The 20140-nt window shown below is 34.0% G+C and overlaps 1 protein-coding gene across 1 annotated transcript; it reads right to left on the bottom strand.

The window, feature by feature from the left end:
* Window positions 1–905: 905 nt before the first annotated feature.
* LOC102597470 (N6-adenosine-methyltransferase MT-A70-like) lies at window positions 906–8848 on the bottom strand. The gene is made up of 7 exons (XM_006359707.2): window positions 7649–8848; window positions 7051–7149; window positions 6396–6479; window positions 5955–6310; window positions 2539–2755; window positions 2186–2265; window positions 906–1589 (listed from the first exon to the last, which is right to left on the bottom strand). The coding sequence occupies exons 1-7, from the start codon at window positions 8744–8746 to the stop codon at window positions 1304–1306; spliced, it is 2220 nt and encodes a 739-aa protein (XP_006359769.1). The 5' UTR covers window positions 8747–8848; the 3' UTR covers window positions 906–1303.
* Between the last annotated feature and the right edge of the window lie 11292 nt (window positions 8849–20140).

Genomic DNA, 20140 nt, shown 5'->3' with positions numbered 1-20140 from the left:
GTATGGAGTTTATTGTATAATACTTTAGTAGTCACATCGTGTCTCATCTGGTCGCGGATTCAGTATTTCACTAATGTAATGTTAGGATTTGAACTTCAAACCTCGAAACAAATTTTGAACCTCCAAGGTAACTATCTAATCATGTGTTGAGTGAATTCAAAATTGTATACATAAAAAGTTTTTAAAAAAAAGTTACCTTATATCTACCGAAAAATATTTTACCGCAGAGGTTCAGATAAACACCCTGGTGAAGGAGTTATTGTTCAATCAACATTCCACCAAATCAAAGTACAGTTTTGAAGATTGAGCAACAGCTCATAACTAAGGTAACATTTAATTGTCACTTTATCTTTTATTTCTTTTTTCCTTTATTCTACTGAGTCACCCAAAAAAAAAAACTAGAATAGAATAAAGTAAAGCACTCAATTAATTTAATTATAAAAATTAATCAAATTTAAAATTGGTAAGCAAAACATGACAAACAATTTAAAACGGAAGAGGCATAGCACCAAAGGGAAAAAGGCCCACGAGACTATCCAATAATAATCATAGATAGCACTGGCAATTTGAGGATTTCAAGACTTTCCTCTTTTGAATATTTTGGGAGAAAAGAAAAAGAAAAAGATAGCATTGGTTTAATAGTAACTCAAATAGACAAGTAAACATTTGAGCCCACTATTAATATTATATGTAACATATGCATGCTAGCTGGAGCCAGCATTTCACCGACAACACCTATGCTATTCCTCGTGAAAAAGGGTAGTTGATTTAAATATCTTTATTAAAAAAAATTGATTGTCCAATTCCGACTAAAATTGGATGGCATACTGCAAAACCTCCACTCCCCAATATCTTCATTAAATTGGGCATTAACAATGCCCAGTTTGTGTTCTGATAAGAACAAAGATATTAACACTAAATGCATGTTATTAAATAAAATTTTACTGACTCATGTATGTTGAGATCATTCTTGAGCTATGATGGTAGATTACATTGCAACCAAAAACTTGGATCATCCATTCACTAAGTGGACTAAGAGATATATGTGTGCTTACAAGTTACATGTAAAACACTACCTGTTCTTCGAGGAAACAACGGAGGAAGGTAGTAGTACGTTTTATCAACTACTATACTGAGGCGACTACTTTAAGGTTCCTTTTTGATGGTTAACTGCAGGAACATTGTGACTCGTCCCACCGCCTGAGAATCTTAATGGAAGTAGTACTCCACATCCACCTGCAAAATCTTGTGTAGACAGGTAGAAACAGCACATGGATAAATAACTAGTTCTGTGACAAAGTTCTTAGCTAGTCATCTCCACATCATGGTTTACTGGTTTTCCTTCAGTTGCATAGGCTGCTGCATCTGGGGGTGTAGCCTCAGTGACCTGGGTCCCTGCAGCCTTTAATTCCCCTCCAGCAAATGTATTCCTTATTTGATTAGAACTTGAATCTACTTCCATTGCAGATGATGGCCTTGGAGGTGATGAAGGTTGCACCTCCACATCTGGATATGCAGCCTTGAACCGCGCCCTAAGCCCGTCATCAACTAATCGTACCCCTTGTAGTTGGTTTCCAAGTGACATCCACCTGATACATATATGGATCGTTACACTGACAATTTATCTTAACTAAAGGGAACTCAAGAATATGAAGACATTAAATTATTTCTCTAGGAGTGGTGTCTAATTATGTCTTACTCTTCACTAATAAAAAGATCTTGAGAATTTTTCTGTTTTTTCAACAACGAAAAAAAATAAAAATATTGGGGAGGGGAGGATTAATTAGTATTCCACTAAATATGAACATATTGTCAAGATTTAATTATTGAAATTGAAAAAAGAACAGAGTATCTTGAAATTGTACTAGTAATTTTTGAATCACTTAAAGAGTAGGATCATATTCGTATGTTCTAAAGATATGATAAGGAACAAGTTGTTAAATCAAGAACATAAATTATTAGAAGTTCAAAGCCCATAACAATACCCTCTATATGTGATCGCAGAGGTGCAACATTCTTACAAATCATGTCTAATAGACTCATGCTTGAACATCTACAAGTAGATCAAGAATGCAGTCTATTTTTCAGAGCTGACATTTTCACTCCTTTTGTAATTAACGCATCTTCTTGATGCCTTTAATGATATTTCATTTCATCAGAAAGAAAATAGATCAAGAATGCATACCCGCCATGAACATTGTGCATCCGCGCAAATAACTCCAGCTTTCTTGTCCTTGGACTAATTCTTTCAAGCAAGGGGTACATCTAATATGTCAAAACAAAAGCATAGTTTATGTATATAACCCAATAGCACAGGTCAAAGTATCAACCAAAAATAAGAATAGATGCTAAAGTACTAACATAGAATCATAACTATTAAACTTAACCTAACACTAAAATGATATTACAGACATTTAAAAAAAATTAGGTTATTGCATGAGCACCAACGAATGTGTATTGCTTAGAAGCTTTCAGTTTCTAGATCTTTTTTCTTTTCATTCTTTTCCCAAAAGAAAAAAATAATCAAGTTTTTCTCACCTCATCTGGCTTACGACTTGTTTCCCGGACCTCTGCTACTATGACATCAGTATCAATATTCCTGTTCACCTCTGGATTTCCCTTTATTCCAACAAGGCAATGTTCCTTGCTGTGATTGAGCCAATGGCCTGTCCGTCCAGTTCTGATGATTCGCTGAAGTTGATTGGTCTTAACCCAAATAATCTCCTCAACACGCTTGTAACCCCAAAGCTCTAGACTGCAAGAACCATATCAATATCACGGAACTTAGCACTCATAGCCTCTTCTATTACTGAACATGAATTATATAATTTTGAAAACACAACACCAACTAGAACAAGTCAAATGTTTAACTTAGCCACCAATTAGAACAAGTCAAGTGTGCCCCAAGGTTAACGACACAAGCTTCTAATGTTTTTTTCTTCCTACAGGCTTCTATAATGTTTGGTTCAATAATTTATTAAAAAAATCAGACCTGCCTATTCTGTGGATAACAAGTCACAGTTCAGGCTCTCTTTGTGTAATATATTTTCTGGATGAGGTAAAAGTATCATTATAAATATATAGCAAACACTAAGCCCATCACCTGACTGAAACAACTCAGGAAAAGATGGTAAACATCACAAGATTGCCATAATGCACCAAAGTAAGGAACAAACAGTTAGACAGAGCCAAAGAGCAAGATATTTTCAAATTCTAGAAGCTTAATGTTCCAACAGCACATATTTTATCAATTAATATCATCTGTGCGCAAATGAAAGAACCAAGATTGAGCAAGACCAAAGTGAAGTATACATTTAAGGGGTTGTTTCGTTTAGAGATGGGTTATGCAGCAATTAGTAAATGCAGAGATAAGTAAAGTAGGGATTATTTCTTGTTGAATGTTTGGCTTGATATATTATTATTTTCTTTTTGGATAAATCAAGTAATCTCTAACTTGTTCCAAACTGTTAAATTATTGAATTGCATGACCATATATTTTTAAAAGCTTAAGAAGAGAGGAGACACTTGTACTATTTAGGTTTGCAACACACTTCCTCACATAATTAAGCTGACTATTAACATAATCAAAAACTCTTTTGGGAGGATACGTAGTACGAGGTATTCCTCACACTGAGCAGTAATTGCTAGGAGGAGATTCCAATTGTCACATTGGGGTATTGCATGTGTATTAAGTTTGAGGAGGCTAAAGGGACGATTCACAATATGAGAGAGGGAACAGCAACCAAGCCAAATGAGATTCCTGTAGAATTCTGGAAGAGCTTAGGCAAAGCAGGTTTGGAGTGGCTAACTGGGTTTTTTTAATGTTTTTTTCACGATGACTACAAAGCCCGAAGAATGGAGGTGTAGCATAATGATCCCCTTGTACAAGAACAAGGGAGAAACCTGAAATTGCAATTATACAGGTAAGGAAGTTTGGGAGAGAGTGATCAAGACGAGGATGAGAAGGAATGTGTATTTCCGAGAACCAATTCGGATTCATGTCGGGGAGATCGACAACATAAGTGATTCATCGTTTGAGGAGATCGTTCAAGCAATACAGGGACAGAAAAAGAGACCTACATATAGTGTTCATCAACCTAGAAAAGGCATACAACAAAGTCCCGAGTGGTTGTTAGGCTGGCTTTGTTGTATGGGCTAGAGGGTTGACTAGTTAAGAACTAGCACATCCAAAATATAAAGGTAGCAAAAATGAGAATGCTTAGATGGATGTGCGAGCATACTAGAAGAGACAAGATTATAAATGAAGATACATGGGGCAGGGTGGGAGTAACCATCGTGGCGGACATAATGTGAGAAGCGAGGCTAATATGGTTCGGACTTCAGCATGTAAAGAGGGAGGAGCATTGATGTTATCGAGAGATGTTAGAGGTTGGCGGTGATAGGTTTTGAGGAGAGATCAAGGAAGACCGAGGAAAAATTGGAGAGAGAGTGATTGACAAGAGATGACACATCTTCAGCTCACCGAGGACATGACCCTAAATAGTAGAGCATGGAGGTCGAGGATTAGAATAGATGATTAGTAGATAGTAAAGCATCTTCACTCTTCACAGTGGTACAGCAGGGTTCTAGGTTGGAGCATTTATCAATTTCCTTACCAATATTACTACTTTATGCTAGCATTGTCTTACGCTTCCACACTGTTACTACTGTTGTTTCTTTTACTAGAGTCATCCTTAATTATTTGTATCGTTAGTACTTTTCTTACTTCAAGTCGTTTGTCATAGCTTTTACTATTGCATATTTATTTAAACCATTGTTCCTGAAAACAAATATCTTGAGCTGAGGGTCTATCCCACAAAGGTAGGGGTAAGGTATTCGTACACCCACCCTCCCCAGACCCCACTTATAGAAAAAAAACTGGGAATGTTGTTGTTGAGAGTGTCCCTACATATTTATGGACCCCCTTTTGTATTTTTTTATACTAGATATGAGATACTATCCACCCTCTTGTATGTGTAAATTGATTTTGGCGTTCACTGCAGACTAATGTTGAATTATGTGTGAGAATAGTTTTGCCAAAGATGGGTTGTGATATCATGTTAACTAATTGAAATGCATGAACATCTCATCTAAAAGTTTAAGTTGGTTAAGAACCTTAGGGACCAAGGTTCAAATCCCCAAGACAAAAAAAAATACTAGGTTATTTCTTCTTATTTGCCTAAACTTTGGTGAGCAAAGTTAGTCAGCACATGTGCTAAAGCGATATAGCAGGCATCTGGTGGAATAGTCTAGGTGCGTGCAAACTAGCACAAGAACCACCATTCTAAAAATAAAAAAGGCTCCAAGTTAATGTAGAGAAACACTTCAACAACCAATAACAACATACCCAGTGTAGTCTCACAAGGTAAGGTCTGGAGAGGATAGAGTGTATGCACACATTAACCCTACTACCCCACAGAGGTAGAGAGGTTATTTTTGAAAGACCCCCAACTTAGGTAACACATACCAAAAAACATACAGAAAAAAAAGATACAGAAGAAAAAACATATAACAAGTACTAGAGGAAGCATCACAAGACAATGTAGAGAAACCTTCAATTTATTTATCTTATTTGCAACACAAACAATTGGAAGAAATATAAGAAATGGCTTTTAGAATGTGCTCCATCTCTATAGGATCCCCATTAGTTACATTATTTCAACTAGCAAAGGGCCACAAATTATGCTATCAAAAGTAATGATATTCCACAAAAATGATAGTCAAGCCACTCACCAATAATAATGGCACTTTACAAGAATGAAATAACTTAAGAAGCACAAACTATCAAAGAGTCTTTTATGTTCTGCAGGGACATGCTTCAGAATTTATAGATCTAGATCAGGTTGTATGAGTCTACTCTTTGTTATAATCTAGCAAATAAGATGTTTTATAAACTGACAGTGAGAGAAGAACTTTCTATTTTAAAAAACAAACAGTGAGAGAAGAGCTCTAACCATTCCCGTCCAAGCTCCATTGCGCGTCCGGTGACCCAAAGGAATATAAGACCATCAGTTTGCAGTGCAGGGACATTTAAAGTGCGCATTTCATCATCAGCCATTGTCCCATAAGGCAATTCCATATGAATATCCCATGGTGGATCAGCCATTATAACTCCAAACTGCCCTAAAATATCCATTCTAAATGACCGTATGTCACAATTAATCCATTGTGGTTCACCAAGCTCTACTTCTGAACAGTAATGAGCACGCTGAGGTTTCAAAGGCTTGGGAGGGGCCAAGGTAGATGCTCCCATCATCAGGGGTGATACATCTGGCGTCGAGTCAAGCTCATAATGTACATACTTGCATGTCTGCGAATTAAATGAGTGTAAGTAATATATATTTCCAGAAGATATAACCAAATCCTTGTGTAAACAAGTTAGATAGGGAAATCACCTTCATGTGACGGCAAGTATCAAGAAAAGAGCAATCACCCAAGTTGACATCAGTATGCACAGCAATTATTCGCCGAAAATGAACCTAAAAATGCATCATAATAAAGTTACATATCCCTCCGAAATAAAGGTAATGATTAACTAGTGCTTTAAAAGTGAAAAAAAAACACAAAAATATGTCGAGATCCATGGGGTTTGAAGTGAAAAGCAAGAAATTAAGTGCACGTTTTTTAAAGTGAAGTGCACAGTTCACAGAAAACTAAAATTATACATATATGAATTTAGTATAATGATAATCAAAATTCAATAAAATAACTGATTTTGACATCCGATATGCAACAATGTTGATTTAATCCAACTCCTCAAAGTTGAGAATCAAAGAATAAACTATTTCTTGTTGGGTCACTTTATGCAGACTGCTTGAAGCACACACATAACAGAAACACATAGATTGGCCCATGAAGCAACGACCCCTCGCTTTGCATCATTTTAATCGACAAAGCAACAACTTTCAATAACATTGTGATTAACACCATTTACAATCTTCATTATTGGTTAGGAGTACTATCTATGTTCAAAACAAATGGTAACAACTTAAAAGCTTTGAGTGTCATAAGATACTTAACACAATGATACCAGAAATGACTTGGTCTAACCTTATCACAAGCAATGTAGGAACCAGCTTGGCGTCGACAATCTTCCTTTGTTAAAGCTGAACAATATTCCTTCACCTGGGAACCACCTTTGCTTTTGAACTAAAATACAATTTAAATAAAAAGGTATCAATTAATATGAAAAAATACACTACAAAAGCTTTAGCAAAGAAACAAGAGACAAGAAAACATGTGAAGCAGAATAACAAACAAAATTCAAACAACAAAGATAGAGGACCCATAAAACTAGAAATGCAAAAAAGACAAAGTTAGAGCAAAGAAGAAATGAATTTGGCACACCGCAATGGAAGTAGAAATATGAAATAGTTGTGACTTAGCAAATTTCACTTATTTCCATTATTGCATCGTACCAAAGATGCGTCTTTACCTCCACAAAGGTAGGTGTAAGGTCTGACTACATCCTACCCTCCCCAAACCCCTATGGTTATGTTGTTGCATTGTACCAAAAAATACAAAAAGTAATCAGTTCATTATATCTGCGAGAAATTTATATCTATAGAAATTATCAAACAGAAAGTTTTTGAATGGGGAACAGAAAATTGTGATGGGTGAATTCAAGAAAGGTGGGATTGTCCAATACCTTTGCAGCGACGGCAGATTCCTTCGCAGTGGGACGATGAATAAGGTCCAATAACTCCTCTCCAGTTTTCGATTTCTGCATTTCCTTAAAACTTTTCTTATTCAACATTTTCTCTAAATCCTTCAGCTCATCTTCTTCTGACCTAGGTTTTAAAGCAATAGAATTTCCTCCTCCTATGGGCCCATTTGGCCCCATTGGTGGTCTATGCATAGGAGGTGGAACGCCAACACCTCTCGGCATCCCCATCATACCCACCATTCCTCTATGCCCTCCTCTTGGACCGCCCATATTCCCAGGAAACATAGCTGTCATCCCCTGCATATGTGGATGCTCCCACATTTCACTCATTGCCCTTCCCATTCCAAAAGCTCCTCCATTATCAATCCCTCTTTTCACTATTTCCTGATTATTCCGGTTTCCTCCACCAACACTTCCCTCATTCTGCCTACTTTCCGGCAATTCTTTCAATAGCCTAGTTCTATCAATATTCAACACCATAATCCTAGATTTCCCGCTAACCACAAAATTCTCCAATTCTACACAACCATTATCCTCCGCCATCGATTTCAATGCCATTTCCACTGCCACTATCGCCCCCGACTCCCCTCCGAGCTCCCTAATCGCTGCCTTTTCAGCAGCCGTATGCGACTGATCATTCTCTAACTTCCTTAACAAAGTAGACGAATCAATAGCAGTAAACGGCACTCTCTCTAACAAACAAACTGCAACCATCGCCCTTACAACCGACAAAGGTCCCCCACATTCATCAATTACCATTTTCTCCTTCTCACTACCACTTCTAGAAAGTTCTGAAACACGTTTACCAGAACTGGAATTGATCTTTGGGACGAGTAAATTAGGGTTATGGTTGAGGGCGTTAGGGAGTGGGCTGGGTAAAGGGGTGAAGGGTTTTCCATTGAAGGATGAAATGGTCTTAAGAGAGAGGTCGAGTGAAGAGACTATATCAGGAACTATGTTTTGTAGTGAGGCGATGAGTTCCAATTGAGCGTTGTGTAGGGTTTGTATACGGGTTTCGTGCTGTTGCCGGAGCTCCTCCACGGCGGCGATTTCATCTGTGCCGTCAGAGTGAGTTTCCATCGTTGGTGTTTCTTGAATCTTAGCTGCAGATCGAGAGGTTTATCAGTGGAGGAAGGGTTTTTGTGCGAGGGTTTTTATGTTGAAGGAAAGAGGGGAGAATGAATTATAGGTGACCATAGGACACCAAAATCATTGATGTTAGTAAGAAAATGACAAAAAATATGTTTGAACTAGTCGGTCAGGCAACTTGGGGGAATGAATTATAGGTGACAAAAAAGTGTTGAAATGTAAAAAGAGTGACTCTAGTTTTAATTATTAAGGGTGGGTGACAAATTTTTTAATTTTTAAAAATAATTATATAGGTCCTCAAGTTTTTGTTTTTATACTTTCACCCAAATTTAAGTAAACCCCTAATTTCTAAAATAGGAAAATCCCTAAATCAGTTTTTTTTTCTCTCTCAACATCCCGCTCTTTTCACATTTTTTTTGCTTCTAATCTTCATCACTAGCGCTTTCTTCTTCTTCTTCTTCTTCTTTTTGTTGTTCTTTTATTGGTGTTGCAGCTTATTGTAGATTTCTTATTTGAAGAATTTTGAGAAGGGAAAAATCTCAAATTTTAATTTAACACGTGATTTGAAAAGGTCTAAACTTTAGAAATCACTTCTTAACTGATAATTTTCAATCATTTTAACAAGTTAATAGTATTGTTTGTGTGTATTATTCATTTAAAATTTGATTTTTATATTATTGTTCTTGTCACTGATGTATAATAATTTTCAGCAACTGATATGACTATTTCAGTAATTTACAACAATTGTTGAATGTTGTTGTTGAATAAATTGCCGCAACTGCTATATATATTTCAGCAGTTGCTGAATAACTTACAACAATTGTGATTATTTTAATATAATTTTTTTTATGATCAATTTTTTAGTTCTAAGTTACAATATTTTCAGGTATCTTCAACATCATTAATGGGAGATAGAATTGTAGTACCAATTGATTGTAATGGTGAATGGGTTGAGTCCAACAATCGTTATATTTGGCGTTGGAAGAGTAAAGAATTGCCCACGACAATTGCGATGATTGTGCATCGAGATATTGCATATGATGATTTTGCGAATAAAATCATTACTTGTTGTAAATTAAATTGTGAGTTGGAAGATATTGTGATCACTTACCTGCATAGTTGTGGTGAAAAGCAGAAGACGACTCCTTTTAAGATAAATGATCAACTTAGTTTAAGTACTTATTTGGAAGATGAACCTAGAGGTGTTTTAAGGATCTACATGGTTGAAAAATTGGTGGAGAATCATAATTTATGTGATGACCAACAAGTGTTGAACGATGAATGTGGTAGGATGAATATGAATATTCCAAATGAAGAGTGTGAAGGTCAACATATTCTTTCTCATGAAGTTCGGAATGGATTGCCCATTATTGGTGAAGTTGTTGATAGGCAAGTACTATGAACTCATAAATTTACTTATTTCTAAAAGTTCATCCTCTTTGTACACTTCATTAATTTTTGCTTTAGCTGATAATTAATTAACTTAATGCAGTCATGCTCAAGATGATGGAACCGATTTTTACAAAGATATGTCGTTTAAGAATAAACAAGAATTAGATATTACATTGAAAATTGCTTGTGTCAAAAAAAAATTTAGATTGAAGAAGGTAATTAATTCGTGTTCAGTGTATTGTGTCAAATGTGAGCATCCTGAAGAGGGACACATGAACATGGATATGGAGTGATTGATGCGTATAGTCATATGCTTAGGACATCTAATCCGGGAAGTAAAACGGCGTTGAAGATTGATGAAAATGGCAGGTTCAAGTACTTTTTTGTGGCATATGGAGCTTGGATTCTTGGTTTCGCACAAATGAGAAAAGTCATAGCTGTTGATGGGACATTTTTGAGAAGTAAATATGGTGGTGTGTTGTTGTCTGTTGTTACATAGGATGCGGAGAATCATATTTTTCCGGTGGCATTTTGCGTAGTAGACTCTGAATGTGATGCTTCCTACCGATACTTTTTCGAGCAATTGAGAAGTTTTGTACTTGATACTCCTGAATTGTGCATAATCTCTGATAGACATCAAAGTATTAGAAAGATGGTTTCAATTGTATTTCCTTCAGCTCATTATGGTTGTTGCATGAGGCACTTAGGAGAAAATATTCGAAATAATTTTCACAATGCGAGTGTTGTCTACCACTTTTATAAGGCGGCAAAAGCATACAATATTGATGTGTTCAGTGATCATTTTAATTGAATAAGAGATTTGGTTCCACAGGCTGCCACACATCTTGAACACGTTGGATTTCACCGATGGAGCAGGGCATTCTTTTCCGGAAATAGGTAAAATTTATTATAGTTATTATTGATAGTTGGTATAACTACAACAGTTTTTTTATAGCTACTGCTATAATTTTTTTATAGTAACTGCTACACTTATTTCAGCACCTGCTGAGAAATATGCAACAATTGTTATAAAAACCATACAACAGTTATAAACACTTATAATATATTATTGGACACTTATATGTTACAGGTACAATATTATGACGACATATATTGCTGAGTCAGTTAACTCAATGTTTCTTGATGAAAGAGAATATCCTATTACTGCTCTATTTGATGCAATAAACATGCGATTTGCAGAAAAAATTCATGAGAGGCGTATGAAATTCATTAATGCACCAACCATCTTCGTCCCTTTGATAGAAAAAGACATTGCAAAAAATATTAATCTGGGGAACAAGCTATTGGTCCATCAAACTGCCAACTACAAGTATATTGTCACCAGTCATGATGAAGTTGCAACAGTTGATTTGCTAGCCAAATCTTGTACTTGTAAAGTCTTTGACATTGACAAAGTACCTTGTCCACATGCTATGGCAGCGCTTCGATGCCAATATGGTGATGACTATGGGAGACGCATTTATGAGTACTCATCTTCGTATTACAAAGTAGAGGTATACCTTATTGCATATGTGGAGGAAATTAAACTGGTTCCATCTGAAGAAACTTGGGAAGTTCCTATTGAGATTTTAGAGAAAAAATATCTTCTCCATTTGTTGAGCCAGGCAAGGTTGGAAGAAGGTCCTCAAAAAGACAAAAAGGAATCGGGGAATCATTTTCAATGAAGAAAAATAAATGTTCTTTATGCAAAAGAATTGGTCACAAGAGGACTACATGCTCCGAGCGAAATGTTGCATAAAAACACATTTGTTCTTCTTGTTTTTTGTGAACATATTTGATCTTATCTTTTTTGGTACTAATTGTTGTTTTTGTTGTTATTATTTGTGAACACATTTGATCTTATCTATTTTGGTACTAATTGTTGTTATTTTAATTGTGAGAGCATATTTGATTTTATTGTTATTCTTATTATTACTTTATTACTTGTTGTAGAGAATTTTAGCAATTGCTTTATAAAGTACAACAACTTACTTACTTTTCCGTAGAAAAATTCAGCAATAGCTATGAAAAGTACAATAATTTTCATGCTTGTTGTAGAAATTTAAACAATTGTTGTAAAACAATATAACAACTCGTTTAATTGATGTAGAGAATTGTAGCAATTGCTATGAAAAGTACAACAATTTACTTATTTGTTGTAGCATATTCAAATAAAATTACTAGATATTCTAGATTTTCTTTTAAAATTAGTCAAAACTATCATATTTATCATGGAATATGATTAATATAAATAATTAACAATCAATTTATCAATTCAAGTTGATTACATGTGAAATTACTTAATTGATCGTCTGGTATCTCAAATAACTATCTTATTATACAAGATCACTATCTAATATAAATTTTATTTTTAAATTAAATCAACACTACTCTATTTATCATTAAATATGAGTGTTATAACCAATAAACAATCAATTACTCATTATAATTGATAACATGTGAAATTGTAATAGAATTGATCGTCTGGTATCTCAAATAACTATCTCATTATACAAGATTACTATCTAATATAAATTATTATTTTAAAATTAAATCAACACTACTTTATTTATCATTAAATATGAGTGTTACAACCAATAAACAATTAATTTGCTTACTTGTTAAAGAAAATTTTAGCAATTGTTATATAAAGTACAACAACTTTCTTACTTGCTGTAGAAAAGTTTAGCAATTGCTATGAAAAGTACAATAATTTTCGTACTTGTTGTAGAAATTTAAGCAATTGTTGTAAAACAATACAACAACTCGTTTAATTACTATAGAGAATTGTAGCAATTGCTATGAAAAGTACAAAAAATTGCTTAATTGCTGTAGAGAATTTCAGCAATTGCTGTAAAAAATACAACAACTTATTTAATTGTTGTAGAGAATTTCAACAATTGGATGAGTCAAATCCTCACCTTCAACTAGTTCACTAACATCACAATTCTTTTTTCGATTAAAATATCAATTCATCAAATTTAAAATACCACATTCACTAATGTACAACAAAAAGTGAATTAAAAAGTGTAGCAAAATAGTGGTAAAAATGCATATCCACAAGCAGCCCCTTCAATTCATCACTTTCAAAATTCCATATTCACTAATGTACAACAAAAGTGAATTAAAAGTGTAGCAAAATAGTGGTAAAAATGCATATCCACAAGCAGCCCCTTCAATTCATCACTTTCAAAATTTTCATCTGCAATATCGGCCCCTTCATCTGTAAAATTAAAAAAATGAATTTCACTTGTAAAAATGAAATATATATAACACAATTCAATTCATCAATTTCAAAATACCATATTCACTAATGTACAACAAAAGTGAATTAAAAGTGTAGCAAAATAGTGGTAAAATTGCATATCCACAAGCCTTCAATTCATCAAATTCAAAATACCATATTCACTAATGTACAACAAAAGTGAATTAAAAGTGTAGCAAAAATGCATATCCACAAGCAGCCCATTCAATTCATCAATTTCAAAATACCATATTCACTAATGTACAACAAAAGTGAATTAAAAGTGTAGCAAAAATGCATATCCACAAGCAGCCCCTTCAATTCATCAATTTCAAAATACCATATTCACTAATATACAACAAAAGTGAATTAAAAGTGTAGCAAAAATGCATATCCACAAGCAGCCCCTTCAATTCATCAATTTCAAAATACCATATTCACTAATATACAACAAAAGTGAATTAAAAGTGTAGCAAAAATGCATATCCACAAGCAGCCCCTTCAATTCATCAATTTCAAAATACCATATTCACTAATATACAACAAAAGTGAATTAAAAGTGTAGCAAAAATGCATATCCACAAGCAGCCCCTTCAATTCATCAATTTCAAAATACCATATTCACTAATATACAACAAAAGTGAATTAAAAGTGTAGCAAAAATGCATATCCACAAGCAGCCCCTTCAATTCATCAATTTCAAAATACCATATTCACTAATATACAACAAAAGTGAATTAAAAGTGTAGCAAAAATGCATATCCACAAGCAGCCCCTTCAATTCATCAATTTCAAAATACCATATTCACTAATATACAACAAAAGTGAATTAAAAGTGTAGCAAAAATGCATATCCACAAGCAGCCCCTTCAATTCATCAATTTCAAAATACCATATTCACTAATATACAACAAAAGTGAATTAAAAGTGTAGCAAAAATGCATATCCACAAGCAGCCCCTTCAATTCATCAATTTCAAAATACCATATTCACTAATATACAACAAAAGTGAATTAAAAGTGTAGCAAAAATGCATATCCACAAGCAGCCCCTTCAATTCATCAATTTCAAAATACCATATTCACTAATGTACACTAATGTACAACAAAAGTGAATTAAAAGTGTAGCAAAATAGTGATAAAAATGCATATTCACAAGCAATCATTCGTTATTAGTCGCCAAAAGCCATCGAAAAATCCTCGGTGAAGACACTTGTTTCGAAAACACCTTATATTTCTTTTGGAGGAAAGGAACAACCTCAAATGCCCAACACTACATAAAATAATCACAAAAGGAGATCAAAATATTGGAAGCACCAAAAAATAATGAAATAAATATATATATGAACTAAACTAAAATAAAATTTACCATAAAGGCCCATGGAAAGCCATAAAGATTGGTAGTCTTCCCATCAATAGTCTTCACCGCTTTCAATAGATGCTTAATTGTAGTATCATAGCTAATACGACCCCATGGATAAGCAGAAAATGCTTTTCTATCGGCCGAGAGCAAAATCCACTTTTTTGGAATATTTGTATTCACATCTTTTCCACAAAGAAAGCTATGAACTTTAATAAAGTAAACACTGATTTTTTTACATCTTTACTAAGATTTTTGGTTTGGAGATGTTCAATCAACTCATTTCTCTTGCAACTCCTTCCCACAACCTCAAGAATTCTTTTCATCTCATTTTTGTCTTAGTTGACATATTTTCACAATCATAAACTTATTCATTATGGCAATTTAAGCCGGTGATGATAGCAAACTCCTTCATTCCAAAACAAATCGGCATGCCACTATAATTTATCCAAATTTCTTCTTTTCGATAGCTATAAATTTGACGGCGAAGAAGTTGGTAGACTAAACTCATTTGAAATCTTATACGATCTTCAAGTTGTAAGTAATTTCTGAAAATAGAAGATCGAAAGAACTTTGCCAATTTTTGTTTTTCTAAAATAGTTCTAAATTTAAAAAGCTTACGTAACTCCAACTTAACAATTAAAGAACCTCTTAAGTTTGGATACCTATCAATCATTGACTCCAAATTGTAATTTGCATACCTAATCGACTTCACAATGAAGTTATCGGGTGAAGGACTGAGCGGAGAAGACTCAACAATAAGAGATGTCTCCTTTTCTGGAATGGCTATATCATCTTGTTCCTCCTTAACTGCTCTATCATCTCTTTCTACATTTGTAGAAGAAACATCTATTTCATGTTCTCTTTCTTCTTCTATAGATTTTTTCAAATTTGTGTTTTCTAGTTCTTCTTCTTCTCTTTGTCTTTGTGTTCTGATTCACCTTTCATACGTTTTAGTAGGAGTTGTTCGTTTTTCCTTGGAGTCATGGATGCACAATCTATATATAAAAACAATAAAATCAAAATGTAATAATAAAAAAGACAATTCATTTCATTTAGATAATTTTGAAAGTTAGTTTCAAAACCACATAAAGAAATAGGGTAAACAATTATAAATATATCATCAAAATTTGGCTGGATGCATGTTATTTGAAGTATATATGCAAATCATCTATATGCCATCTTATTTGGGATTGAGGTATAGTAATTATTGTCGTTGTATATAAAGCATGCTATAAAATAAGGTAACAACAACATCAGGAAGTGACAAAACCATACTACACTTTTCCTCTTAAATCATGAACAAAATCATAGGCTTGAAAAAAATGAATATGTTACTAGTTACTATAATACATTATGTGAAGCACACCCACCAAGAGTTAACGAACATCATAATATTGGAAGATAACAACTAATACAAGTGTTCAACTACCAATGATCAAACTAACTTAAGACTAAGAAAAATAAATGATCTCTAAGAACAACATTCTCCATAAGAAGAGCAACAATTAAAGGTTCAAGAAAGACACCTCTAATGTCTCAAACATTTACCTAAAAAACAACCAAATTCTTTTTTTCCTACAGGAAACAAAAATCTAAAACAGGGCAAAACAATAAAATGCAGACATTAAAGAGCCATCAATCACCACATAAGAAGAAAATAAGAACAACCCCACATAGATAACAAAAAAAATAGAAGAAGGATCAATGAAAGCACACAAATCTTGTGTAAAAGACCCACCTTTTTTCCGCAATAAAACCCTACCAAGAAAAATCGTTAAACCCACAAACTTCCATATGCTAAAAACAAAGAAGGCCTAATAAAACCCAATGGATTTTCAATCTTTACATTCTCAAAAACCTAACAATAAAAGAAAAGAAAAGAGTGTTACCTTGAGGTAGATGACGACTATGACAAAGAAGACCAAGACGAAGGTATTGAAAGTTGCCAACAATTTTTTCGCAACAATGTCGTCTCCCTCTGCTACAAGCTGTTGCAAGGAAGAAAAAGAAAGACAATTGAGAATGGGTTTCAAGTTGTTGCAAGAAAGAAAGAAAGAAAAATAAAGACTATTGGGAATGGGTTTATTTGAATATTTTTAAAAGTTTAGAAGTTTTAAATATTACATTTTAATCCCCAATTATCTTAATCACTAATTAAGAAGGGGTTTGACTTGGTCAGTTTTTTTTTTGTCACCAAATTTAATTTTAAGACTTTTTTGTCACCTTCTCCTCAATTATCTCAGGAAAGAGGGATATGATATTGCTGTACATAGACCTCATCCAATTTGCTTATTACCGCGGTCCAAAATCGAACCAAAATTAATAATTCGAATCAGAAAAGAGTTATTAATTTATAGATAATGAATTGTTAGTTTAGTGGTTTCAGTAATACTTTTGATTTTTTTTTCTTGTCAAATTATTGATTCTTATCGGTTTGAAATGTTTTCTTAATGGGTCAATCGATTACCCAATATGAGTCAAAATTTATTGAGTGTTGGACAAATGCTTGAAAATAATTATTTTCTGCATTTTAAGAATCTCGAATGTGTTGTTTCTAACCCTTTTGAAGTAGAATTATTTTATTTCAAGATGAGTAGGGTAATCATATTTCTTTCGGTAAATATGCTCTTCAGGCACTTGAACCTGCTTGGATTACATCTCGACAAATAGAAGCAGGCCGACGGGTAATGACACGAAATACACGTCGTGGTGGAAAAATATGGCTACGTATATTTCCAGCTAGACATAAACACCGAGAAATCGAAACACCGAACCAAACCAAATTATTTCAGTTTCGGTATTTCGATTTTTGGTTCGGTATTTGGTATATATTTTCGTATTTTTTGGTATTTCGATTCGATTTTCGGTATGTGATTTTGTATTATTCGATATTTCGGTTTATCGAAATATATTATATTATATTTATAATATTATTAATATTTTATTAATATTAAATAATAAATAAGCAAAATCAAAATTAGAGGAAAGGCTCAAAATAGTCCTTCATCTTTGGGTTAAGGCTGAAAGTCATCCTTGAGTTTTCACATGGAACACTAATAGTCCCACATGTTTGCAATATTGGTGCACTTTTGGTCCTCCAAAATTTTGCCTATTTTTTAACATTGATTTTATCCATAACTTATGTATGATATGTTCAATCGTCATTTTATATATTTAGTAGAAATAATAACTCCATATGAGAGAATGTGAGAAGAAAAACATCTTGTTTTGTTTAGTAGAAATTGTATTGCAGGTAAAGTCGAGAGGTTCATCACGATAATTCACGTGCAATAGTACAAATTTTTTTCTTTCATCCAACGTCATATGTTAAAATGTTCTTAGTTTAACTGCAGTAATATTTCTACCGAACAGAACAATGTGTTCTTCTTATCACCTTCTCTCACATAGAGTTATTATTTATACTAAATAAATAAAAAGACGATTGGACATTCCTTACATAAAATTGTGGACAAAATTAATGTTAAAAAATAGGCAAATTTTTTAGGAGGACCAAAAGTGCACCGATATTGCAAACATGAGGGACTATTAGTGCTTCATGTAAAACTGAAGGATGACTTTGAGCCTTAACCCAAAGATGAGGGACTATTTTGAGTCTTTCCTCTCAAAATTAGGTCAAACTTTAGCCTTTTACTTTTCTAATTTCTTAGCAGAATAGGAAATTAGGAATAGCAGCCGCACACTTCCACGGTCCGACTTTCCAGTTCAGACATCAATCACGTCCACGGTCCAACTTTTCAATTTCTAGTTCCACTTCGGTACTTCCCACGTCTTCCAGCGACCGGCCAATCAGCAACAAGCCAACGACCGGTCGGCAAGCACGCACCACGCAACAACGACCGCCGACCAGCATTACGCAACAGCGACCAACAGATGCAGCAGTCGGCGACCGACGAGGCGGCGACCACTATCAGGTATTATCAATATTTCTTCCAAAAATACCGAACTAACAAAAATCAAATCGAAATAATTTGGTTCGATGTTCAGTACACGTTGTACAAGAATCGAAAATTGAATAAACTTTAAAAAAAAACTGAAACCAAACCGAATTACCAAATGCCCAGCCCTAAAGATGAGCAATATAATGTTTTTCAATTGATTGGGAAAAAATAATTGATCAGGCTTATACTTTTAGGGTTCGTTTGGTGTGAGAGATAAAAATAAATAGTGATCAGATAAGAAAATAGTGATGGAATAAATTTTTTGTATCTTGTTTGATTGCCATATTTGGGATAACTTATCCCACCATTTATATTATAGTGATGGGATAAGTTATCACATATACATGGTGGGATAAGTTATCTCAGGATAGCTAACCCCAGAATAGCTAATCATAAGATAACTTGTTTCCAACCAAACGACTCTTAACTTCACAAACATGTACAAACCTATGGCACAAAAGGTTTGGTCACTTCAATCTGAAAAGTGTCGCAAAGATGAAAAAGAAGGACTTGGTGAAAAATATGCCTGAATTTCTTTCTAAAGCTCAAGTTTGTGAAACCTACCAGCAGGAAAAGCAAACAAAATTGTCATTTCAAGTAAATCAAGAATGGAGAGCTAATTAGAAACTTCAGGTCATTCATACGGATGTTTGCGGCCCAATGAAAACAAATTCATTGAGTGGTAACAAATATTTTCTCCTCTTTATTGATGACTACACCAGAATGTGTCAGGTTTATTTCATTAGATTAAAGAGTAAAGTATTTGATGTTTCTAAACAATTTAAAGCTTTAGTAGAAAATCAATGTAATCTTAGTATTAAGGCTTTAAGGTCTGACAAATGAGATGAATATACTTCCTCTCGATTTGTGGAGTTTTTAATAGCACAGGTATTGAAGCCAATTGACATTACCATACACTCCACAACAAAATTGTATGTGTGAAAGGAAGAACATGACAATAATGGAGATGACCATGTGTTTTTTGATCGAAAGAAAGATCCTAAATCAATTTTGAGCGGAGGCAGTCAATAACTCCATATATTTGCTAAACAGATTGCCTAGGCCTTGCAGGACATAATTGTTGGGATTTATTTGCCCTGATTTCTTACCATAAATAGGTTTTCCTTTAAGGAAAAAGTTTTAATATTTTGACTAGTCCTTTTCTTGTAAGAAAGATTTTAGTACTCTATAAAAATAGGCTTGTTCCTTTAAACTTAATCAGCATTCACAATGTAGTCCTAGGGTTTTGAGAGTTTTGGTTATGGGTGTTCATCTTGACGGGTGTAGTTCTAGTTGCAACCTTTTTACAGTAATGAAGATTTTTGTTGGAGAAATTGTTTCAGAGAAGTTCTTTGTGTCGAGACGTAGATTTGATGGAGGAGATTATGGAGAAGAGATGCAAGATCCTAAAGATTATGTGAAGAAGGT

The sequence above is a fragment of the Solanum tuberosum genome, unplaced genomic scaffold (assembly GCF_000226075.1).
Source record: "Solanum tuberosum cultivar DM 1-3 516 R44 unplaced genomic scaffold, SolTub_3.0 scf00306, whole genome shotgun sequence".
Classification (NCBI taxonomy): Eukaryota; Viridiplantae; Streptophyta; class Magnoliopsida; order Solanales; family Solanaceae; genus Solanum; species Solanum tuberosum.
Note: the sequence above shows the minus strand (reverse complement) of the source record. Positions and strands in the feature narration are given on the sequence as shown.